The 10,548-nt window shown below is 38.6% G+C and overlaps 1 protein-coding gene across 2 annotated transcripts; it reads left to right on the top strand.

Annotated features, from left to right (window-relative positions):
• Window positions 1-3,621: 3,621 nt before the first annotated feature.
• On the top strand, window positions 3,622-10,525 carry LOC143883436 (uncharacterized). Of its 2 annotated transcripts, none has more exons than XM_077386782.1 (3): window positions 3,622-3,920; window positions 4,442-4,850; window positions 9,718-10,525. In XM_077386782.1, the coding sequence occupies exons 2-3, from the start codon at window positions 4,504-4,506 to the stop codon at window positions 10,223-10,225; spliced, it is 855 nt and encodes a 284-aa protein (XP_077242897.1). In that variant the 5' UTR covers window positions 3,622-3,920; window positions 4,442-4,503; the 3' UTR covers window positions 10,226-10,525. The 2 variants fall into 2 exon arrangements, with proteins under 2 accessions (XP_077242897.1, XP_077242898.1); XM_077386783.1 differs by having other exon boundaries at window positions 3,623-3,920; window positions 9,736-10,525.
• Window positions 10,526-10,548: the final 23 nt, after the last annotated feature.

Consider the following 10,548-nt stretch of genomic DNA (forward strand, 5'->3'; position numbering starts at 1 on the left):
ATTGTTGTTGGCAAATCTTGAAAACTTGAATGTTGAGTTCTTACCATCTATCTCTTTGTATTTAGGTTTTGTTTTTGTTTTTGTTTTTTTAGGGTTTTGCACTATTTTTCATTCCTCTGTTTCTAATTTATCTTGTTTAGGGTTTAAGCTATTTTTTTTTAGGGTGAGTTCTGGAGATAATGCATGGATGGCTTCACTCACTTTTTTGGAAGACAAGTGGTTGTATAAGAAAAAGTTGATGTAATACATGAATGGATGGCTACACATTTTTTGATTTACTTAAATTTTCTTTTTTTTGTAATACACAAATTGGGATGTAATACATGAAGCACATTTAATGAAAACAACATCCATTTCTTTTGTTATTTCTATCATGAGCAGAATTGTAATGCCATTAGAAGAGTTGCTATAAGCAGGGGGTTTTGTAGCAGAAGGGGTTTATCAACTCTCTGGAAGGGGGTTAGTAACTCTTAAAAATAGGGTTACCAATTTCCGAATGGGCTTATCAAGTGCTTGAAAATTGGCAGAGAGTACTGGAGTTTTGGAAGAGGGTTTTCAAGTCTCTAGGAATGGGGATATCTAGTATAAAAAATGGGGTTACTAATTTCCGAATGGGGTGATCAAGTCCCTGAAAATTGGCCAAGGGTACTAGAGTTTTGGAAGGGGGTTTTCAAGTCTCTGGGATTAGGGTTATCTAGTATAAAAAATGGGGTTACTAATTTCTGAATGGGCTTATCAAGTACTTGAAAATTGGCCGAGGGTACTGGAGTTTTGGAAGGGGGTTTTCAAGTCTATAGGATTGGGGTTATCAAGTATCAAAATGGGGTTACCAATTTTCGAATTGGCTTATCAAGTCCCTTAAAATTGCCCAAGGGTACTGGAGTTTTGGAAGGGGGTTTTCAAGTATCTGGAGTTGGGGTTATCCAGTATCAAAATGGGGTTACCAAATTCCGAATGGGCTTATCAAGTCCCTTAAAATTGCCCAACGGTACTAGAGTTTTGGAAGGGGGTTTTCAAGTCTCTGGAGTTGGGGTTATCCGGTATCAAAATGGGGTTACCAAATTCCGAATGGGCTTATCAAGTCCCTTATGGACATGTTTTTACTTCTTTCTTTTTTTTCACTCGTTCATTTTTCACGTTTTTTTCTTTCTACCGTACGATTCATCTTCCTCATCCTCCATTGAAAGGGAGAAGGAGAAATGTAAAACCCTAAAACAAATGAAAAACAAAACCTAGATATTGAGAGATAGATGGGAATGAACTCACGTTTCAAATTTTTGAGTTTTCCCACCTCAAATGGTGGCTAAATGATGAAGAAGGTGACTGGTAAGGTAAAAAAAAAACAAAGTTGAAAATGAAAAAGTAAAAAAAAAAGAGAGGGAAAGATGAGAGAAGATGGAAAAGTGGAAAAGCAAAACGTGTTGCTTAAGAAAAGGACATTTTTGTCCAGCTTTTAATGACAAGACTTCTGTTGTCCCTCGTTGATAATTTCTGAAAAGCATGGGTCTTGTTGATAATTCCACCTAATTTTTGTCCCCCATTGGTAATTGATCCTTAGAGAAATATCCTCCTAAGATTTTTGGCCCCATTGGTGAATACTACGGAAAACTCGCTTGGACTCTAAAATGAAGGACCTAGAAATTTTCCCTCCATATCTCTCTCTTGAGGCTTCACGAGAAAATCTCTTTCTCGTATTATACTAGCTTTATGCCAGATTCTCTCATTGGGGCTGGACTCAGGAGATTCCCAACATATAGCATGATTATGTATAGGGCGGATAGTGGATATGGCATGTGAAAGGCATCATTGTGTATGGGCATGGAAAAGATTTCCGCAATAAGAGGAATCCCTACAAAGTAGGGAAAAAAGTGCTACTTTTAAATTCGGTAATTTCTTCCCTTTAAATTTCTGCTCTTCTCCCTCCCACCCTCTCAAGTCTCAAGACTCTCCTTTTTAACCCATCTCTCACAACTGGCCCCACTAATATTCTAGGGAATAATTTTTCATGCTGGGCAATCATGCCCTAAATTCATCTCCCATCACGTTTCGCATTTTTCAGTTGAAAAATATGAAACCAAAATGTCGGCCCTGCCGGGAAAAAAAAAATACCAATCACCAATGCTCTGTTTGGTTACCTTTTTTTGAGAAAAATAGCAGGGAATGTAATTCTACTAATTCCCTGAAGGGTGTTTGGCAGTGAATTTAGCAAACTTGGGGAGTTTGACCACCAGGATGTTGGGCGCTTCTCGGTGACGTGGAACCCTCAAAATTCGCCTCTCCGAATCGAAGAAAAAATGGGAGAATTTCTAAGGCAAATTTTTTTTTTCCGTAATTGTCATAACTTTATAGTTTTCATTGTAGTTATTTTCGTAATTGTCGTATGTTATTGCATATGGTATTTTTTTCGTAATTTTTGAACTTTGTAACAATTTTTCCGTAATTTTTCATTTAAAACTTTAAAACTTGTGCTATTTTACTATTTTTTGGTAATGATTAGTATTTTTCCTATTTTATGTTTTTATGTTTTTGCTAGTAACCTTGCCCCATGTGCCCATCTTTGCACAAAGGATGGGCCATAAGCTAAGAAGTCACCTCGGAGAAGTTGGCTAGCAAATTCCTTTACAAAAAAGAAAAGAAAAAGGAAAACATTATCAACACTACTGTTTTTTGATGAGGGCACTCTCACTTTATTAAAAGTACGGTACGGCCGATACCATAGGATGATCCAAACCATCCATTAGAAGGGCCATAGCCTAAATAGGTTATACCCCAAAAATCATTTCCATAGGCTGATCCTAGCCCTCCAATCTGAATGTTAGAGGGTTGATCCTAACCCTCTATAGATCGGAGGGTTAGAATAAACCTATGGAAATAATTTTGGGGCATAACCTATTTAGGCTATGGCCCATCTAATGGATGGTTTGGATCATCCTATGGTGCGGGCCATACCGTACTTTTAATAAAGTGAGGAGTGCCCTCATCAAAAAACAGTAGTGCTGATAACATTTTCCCAAAAAAATCTTTAAAAAATACGGAAAGAAATCTCCTTCACAACTACGGACGCAACCAAACAATTGACTGATTTCACTTTGACTTCTTCTTCTCTAAATCCCCCCAACATCTACCAGCATCCAAATAGAGCACAAGCGACCATGTAATGGTGTCACCATATATGCGTCTTTATGCCTACTCGAAAAGCGTTAATAGTCCATTATTTTTCAAAATGTACCGGCCCACACTATAGGATGATCCAAACCGTCCATTAGATGGGCCACAACCTAAATAGGTTGTGCCCCAAAAATCATTTCCACAGGTTGACCCTAACCGATCTATAGAGGGAATGCACATTAGAAGGTTGATCATAACCCTCTATAGATCGGATGGTTAGGGTCAACCTATGGAAATGATTTTTGGGCACAACCTATTTAAGTTGTGGCCCATCTAATAGACGGTTTGGATCATCCTATAGTCCAAAAATACTGCCCTATAAGGCCTTTCATCATATAAAAACTCACTTTATAAAAGGCTGTGGTTGGAGTGTTGGACACTTTGGACCAAATATCACCATATAATTTGGAAAGTGATATTTACGCCCCTTTTGATCACTAGGGACACCCAGCGCCAGTGTATCTGTGACAAAAAGGAGGCTAATGTACTTGACTTCAGAAAAATCCATTGGGTTTGATTGCCCCGTACACTGGCGCTGAGTGTCCCAGGTGATCAAAAGGGGCGTAAATATCACTGCCCTGTAATTTCGCCATATTCCAAATACCCTCTCGCCGCCCCCACTTCGTGAGTTCTTTACTGTTCTTTCAAACTTTCAATCAAGGGCTTCTATTCTCAGAGATCTTTTTCGTGATCATATGCACTCAGGAACGTGTGTCACGAAATCCATCCTACAAACCCTCATTCTGTCCTAGGTACGTAAGTCACGACTTAGAAATCTTAATAAGAAAAGCAAAAACAGAAACAATCAGTGGTTTTATTTTATTTCGGCTTTAGAGCTATGGATTTGAACTCTAATGTACCAATATTGGCACGATTCAAGTTCTGATTCTTTTGATCTGTATCTTCTTTTCACCATTAAAGTTGTTCTTTCGTTAGACAGTCTTGATCATGTATCTATTGACTAAATAGGTCAGAGTATTTTCAATTTTTCTTACTAAAGCAGTCTAGAAATTTTGAGTGTTCGGCACAAAATCCAAGCAATATGTTGGGAAATCGAAACCATCTTTAATTCAACAACGCCAAACCTCACCTTTCCCCTTGTAAAGAAAAAATAATAAAGTATGCACTTAAAAAAATTTCTGAAAATTATTCATTTCTCATTGATTGCTGCAAATTTCTGAAAATAAAGTTGGTGTTATTTAATCATTTATACTTCCAAGTATGCACTTAAAAAAATTTCTGAAAATTATTCATTTCTCATTGATTGCTGCAGAGCAAGAAAAAAAATGGAAAAAGTAGCTTAATCTAATTAAGAAATCTGGGCTTACAAAAGAGATGGGATCCTTCCAAGGTCACCTTGTTCCAGGGACTCTGTTTCTGGTCATTGGGGTGTGGCATACCTGGAGTTCAGTGGTGAGGTACGTGTCCAACCCAAAGGCCTTCAAAATAAGGGTTTGGAGCCCAGTTGTAGGGTTTGGTGGGAGGCTGAAATACATGGAGCTGTATGTTGTGGTGGTGGGTTCTTTCATAGACTTATGCATCGAGCTCCTCTATTCGCCCCATTTTAGGTACTTCGTCAATGGGGTTTTAAACCCTTCCCACATGAACGATTTTGCTCACTCGGGGATGCTTCTAATGTTCTTCATCTTTGGAGTTGTTGCTCTGCTCAACGAGAAAACCAGGTGACATATCTAACTCGGTACCTCTTCCTCAACTGTTTTCCGTTTTAATCTTACAGCGTGTTTGGCAACCATGATTTTTTTTTTTGTTTTTTTCATGGAATCCATGCTTACCCAGTCGTGAGAGAGGAGCACAGAGGGCGTGAGTGAGGGGAGCATGCATCATGCATGGAGGCTGAAAAGCATAAGGGGGAAAAACAAAACAAGGCTAATGATGTTGGAACTTGGAACTACGGTGTTTTAATAACTGCACAAACTCACCCTGTCTTTTCTTTTTTGGGTTTTGTTAAGAGTGCCCTTAAGCTGCATTGAAAATGTAAATCTACAATAAATTTACACAGGGATTAAGAGCTTTACATGGCTTTTGAGTCTTTTTTCTCAAACAATGTTTAGATTTACATTTCCAATGCACCTTAACACGGGGCACTTGTTTTGAACAGATGTCAAAAGTTTTTACAGGTTACCAAAAAGTTATCACAAGCGTATTATTAAAAAGAAGAAGAAGAAAAGCTTAGCTGAATTTGTGCAATTATTAAAACATTGTAGTTCCAGTATCAATAGATAAAACAAATCAAGAATTATTGTTTTTCATTTTTTAGCCCCTCTCGCTCGTGCCTTCCCAAATTTTCCCCTCTTGCGTCATCCCTCCCCTATCTCACGACTGGGCGATTCGGTATCTACATATGTGGCTCCGCGTAGTTATGTTATGTTTGGATGCCACATGCAAGGGATCCTCAAGCAATCCCTAAGCCAAAAAAAGAATAATAACAAACTTTTTGGATTACTATGTGGTGTTTGTTTTCCAAAGTAACACCCAAAATTCTTAGAGATTACGAGACACGAATCATGTGTAATAATTGCATGTGTTGTGACGTGACATCGCTAGAATTTACATGTTAAATAACCGAAAAAAGAAGAGATTTCTAGGTAATCATCTCTTCCTCATTTCTGTCTCCAACTCTCTCTATCTCTTCCTCTCCTGGATAACTTCCATCCAAACAAAATAAAGCACATGGCTTTATTAGGGTTTACCCCCCCCTAGACTTTACTTCTCTAAGATGCTTAAGCATCCAACAGAGCCTGAGTAGCAGTGTAAGTACTTGATATGGACAAGACAAGTCTTGTAAATCCCTCGAATTTTTCCCGTAAAGTAGTGGTAAGTAGTGTTTAGTTGTCAATAAAGTAGAGTATTGGTAGGGGTCATTCCCAAGAGAGAGAGAGAGAGCATCATTTCAAGGCATACAACCAAATGCCATCTTTTTGTGGGTTTTTGCTAGGATTTTGTTGAGAGTAGATAGTTTCCTTGGATTTCTATGCTATACGGAGCAACCAAATAAGGGAAATAAGGGGTTTTGTTGACGTGACACCAAAAAGCCAAGCAAAACACCCAAACGAGCCCAGCTTTTATGCAACCAAACAAATAAATTTTCTTTTCATGGTCGCAAGAATATTATCTATTTTTTTGGGGAATGACAAAAATATAATAGAAAGATGAACTAATTTGTCGTTTTGCAGTAATGCTTGTCCTTATTTTGACTTACCCTCCTATGACGTGGAAGCTAAAACTTATTTTTCTTTTTACAGTAATAGCTATCCTTATTTTGACTTCCACTTATATGACGTGGAAGCTGAGGTGTCTATCTTAGCTTGTCCTAGTCAAATTGGATAGCTGTGATTAAATTCATGTCGTTGAAAAGCAGACACACATTAAAATCCAGTTAGGTTGCGGGTAGAAAATATTGGAGAGAGAATTCGAGAGGGCATGAGTTAGCAGACTGAGTAGCTTAAAAATAGGAAAAATAAAATGATATCACCACAACCATGTTTTAAAAATTGTACAAACCTAGCTTGTCGTTTGTTTTTTTATCGGCTTGTGAGAGCTTTTGGGAACTGTAATAATATCCTTTGACAGCTCTTTAAACAGTAAAAGATAAGATAAGTTAGCGAAAGTAGCAAAACATGGTTTTGCTCATATCATTTCCCAATTTTTATTAAAGTTTTTCTCTGGGCGATGATGATACATTCGCACCCCCTGCAAGATAATTCGTAGCCCTTTAAAGTGAAAAATCATTAAAGTCTGCCGCATCAATTCACGGTAGCAATGAATTCACCGTACGATCATTTTCTTTCTCGTAATAAATGAATTGGTCTTTTTCTTTTTCATACAAATCCTATTGTTTGAAATCTTAATTTTCAATCAATCGTACAACGCTGATTGACTCTAGTTCGCCATTTTTTCGATACTAATCTAAACCATCTATTCTGAGATAAATTGTATTGATAACGACGCTCTAACCAGTTTTTCCATTCATTCATTCTGGAATTCTTTTTCGTCAGTGGTTCAAAATGAGCTTAGCTATGTTTGTCACTCACTCTACTCTTTCGTTGTAAAGTGGTGCGACTTATCCTATAGGGGGTGCGAATTTATCATCACCCTTTACTTTTTCCCTGATTTTATCCACTTCTCACCCTTTAATCCTTTAGTCAGTCATGCCCTAACAAATTTCTCCCTCTCCCACTCTCCTTACCTCACTCCCACCGGTGGATAAACTAATATTCCATGAAAAAAAAATCATGGCTAGCTACCAAACATGACCTTTTTCCAACAATGCCCCATCCAAGGAGAGAGAATTATCCTTGCTTGCTTGCCTACTGCACCACATAGATGCAGTGATCCTAACCATCTATTTGGTGAGCCCCTCAACATATTGATCCGTCAAACGCTTTTTAAAAATATGAATTTAGCTCTCTTTTTACAACTGCAGTTGGTGGTTAATAAAAAATTTCCACGTGTGCGGTCGAGATTGAGTCTAATCCCTATCGGAAAAATGAAAACCAATGGGTACGATCTTAGTGTAAAGCACGACCCATCCCGTATTAATAGCTCGCTCATTAATTGAATCAGACCTATCCGAGTCCTTTTCTTCCCAGCTGAACTGACTTGGACACGTTGGTCAAAATAAATATTTTAGCTCCCATGTCCTACGTCAGGATGTCAATTCACTTTTTATACAAAGCCTCAGACCATTGCGCTCCCGACCCAAAAATAGCTTGGGTTGGGTTCATGTTTCTCGGGCTTCGGGTCGAGCCGGGTTTGAAGGGACCGACCCAAGTTACTTAAGTTATAGTATGCATTTTTTTTTCTAAAACTTTGTTACTTTAAAAGTGAAAACTTAAAAGTAAAAGTCACGCACGCAATCACAGGGGCTCTTTCCATCTTCTATTTGTTTCCCCGCTTTAGCTCTAGGGTTTCAAGTTTCAACTAAATAGTTAATGCACTAAATAGTTTGTTGTTTATCTCATATGAGTGTATCATTTTCATTTGGTAATGCATCAATTTATTCTCTTTGGACTAATTATTAGTTAATGGACTAGAGAGTTTGCCATGCTTGAGTTTTTCAACTTCTATGAGTTGAGTTGCCTTGCCAAACAAGAGTTTTCCTTACCAGTAAATTTTTTGTCCTATGAAGTTTTAGTAAAATTCTGGTCCCATCCCATGTTTGGTTGCCTTTTAGCACTAGAATTTTTGAATCCCACTCTTGTAATGATTGCTTGTGTGGTGAATTTTTTTAATCTCATTCTTGTAATGATTGCCATTTCATCCCATCCCAAAATAATCCCAGAAACCTAAAATAAGCTTGAGAAGAATTTTTTTTCTTCCCAACAGTTCAAGCAACCAAACAAAGTATTTTTTTCCCCACCATAGTCCGGTCAACCAAACATGGGATTTTTATTTTACTGGGATACTTCTAGGACTTTTTTTCCCCCACCAATCTCCTTGGATTTTTTTTTCTTCCACATAAATCCCAGGAACAAAAAAAAACCTGGCAACCAAACAGAGATTTATCATGGGTAAGGCCGGGTTTGAGAATCTTGGGTTTTCCAGAAAAAAACCCAACCCGACCCGAGATATTTCTCGGGTTGGGTTGGGTTCTTAAAAAACCCAACCCGCCCGACCCGAGTTGCAGCCCTACTTAAAATAGCAAGTGTGTTTGGTTCATCAAGTCCTCTCTAACTATCAAAGTTGTAACAGTACATGGTGGCCCAATATTACCTATCCCAAAAATGGCCTTCTTAATTAGCCTGAAAAAGAAACGAGTCTTGATAGAAGGTATTTTCAGTCCATCGACCACGATATTACGATATTGATAGGTCCTTTTCTCTTTTCTTTTTATTAGCATGCGGTGATTTCATGTGTAATTTGTTGGATTTTGTGTTAGTCACATGCATAAGTTGATCAGTATCGTACTAGTGTTTTACATGCTACCAAATGCAATATCTTCCACTTTTCCTGCATTCCACTAGCTATTTACAGAAAAACAAATGACTGTTTTAACCTATACTAGAATACTACTTGAAGACTACTTAAGGACCACTTCACTACTACTTTACCAAGAGATGACTTGATCATTACTCTACGGGGATAAAAGTAAAACAACCAAACGTTACCTTCTGTGTAAAAGCTCAACCCTAGTTACCCAAGTTGCACCTGATCTAATCTAAGATGTACCTCACATCTTATGTGGCTTTTAATTTAATGTATATTCTTATTCTGTTTCTTTCTTGAGCACTGTGGGGCCGTTTGGATACGCGGATTTTAGAATCACGCTGCTGCTACATGCTCTCCGGATTGTGTTTCTTGGATTTTAAGTAAGAAATCCAGGTTTTAGAAATATCTCCCCATCCTGAGATTTGTAAAACCTGGAAACGGGAGGATCTCCTACTCTCTCGCTCGACGGAAAGTAGGGCGTGAAATCAGAAAAGGACAGACAGTCTCCTCCTCCTCTCATCTTCCATCTAGGATTTTGACGAAATCCATGATTATAAAATCCGCGTATCCGAACAGCTTATATATTTTTTTGAAATATAGCGATGCCTATGTACGCAGGTACCTCCCCCTACCAGAAGGAGCACTCATCCTTATTATCGCAACTGCTTTCTTAGCCGAATACCTCCTCTTCTCCAACCACTCAACAAGCTACAAAGGCCTCGAGTCCTACTACCACATCCTCCTCCTCCTCATCATCTCCATCTCCATAATCTCCATCCTCACCGCAACCCTCTTCCCCACGAGTTTCCCTCTCGACTTAACTTGTGGAATCTCCATCACACTCCAAGGCATTTGGTTCTACCAAATAGCCTTTAGCCTCCACGGCCCCATGATGCCCCACGGTTGCAACCTCAAGGACAATGAGATCATATGTAAGTTGCCCGAGAATGAGGTCCGAGGAGAATTGCTCGCCAACTTCCAGTTGTTCGCCGCAGTTCTGCTCGTATTTGTTGCAGTTTTGGGGTCATATGGTTTTGCGGCTTCTAGGTATGGGAGTTCCGAGCTCATGAGCATGCACGCAGCTACAGATGGGTTTGAGGAAGACTAAAGACATTAAAAGGGAGAGGAGTGCAACATGAGGACTTCTCAGGAGGTTGTCCATCCGAGTACTACTCTCGCCCAAGCACGCTTAACTTTTGGAGTCCTAATGGGATGCTACGTATCCCATTCTTCTTAATTTGAAAATGGTTTTGAAGCCGTTTCAACAATGTGGGTAGTGTCAATTCCTTTACCTCTTGACCCAAATCAACTGTCTTTTAACTGAATGTATTTAGAGTATGTTGTGGGACAGAATCCATGAGCTTCGTCTTCTTGTAAGTAACGAAAAGTAATTGCGTAATTTGTTCCATTGTGGGGAGTTGTTCCAATGTA

This window comes from Tasmannia lanceolata, unplaced genomic scaffold (assembly GCF_043159265.1).
Source record: "Tasmannia lanceolata isolate RefF3 unplaced genomic scaffold, GAP_Taslan_0.1 ptg000008l, whole genome shotgun sequence".
Lineage (NCBI taxonomy): Eukaryota > Viridiplantae > Streptophyta > Magnoliopsida > Canellales > Winteraceae > Tasmannia > Tasmannia lanceolata.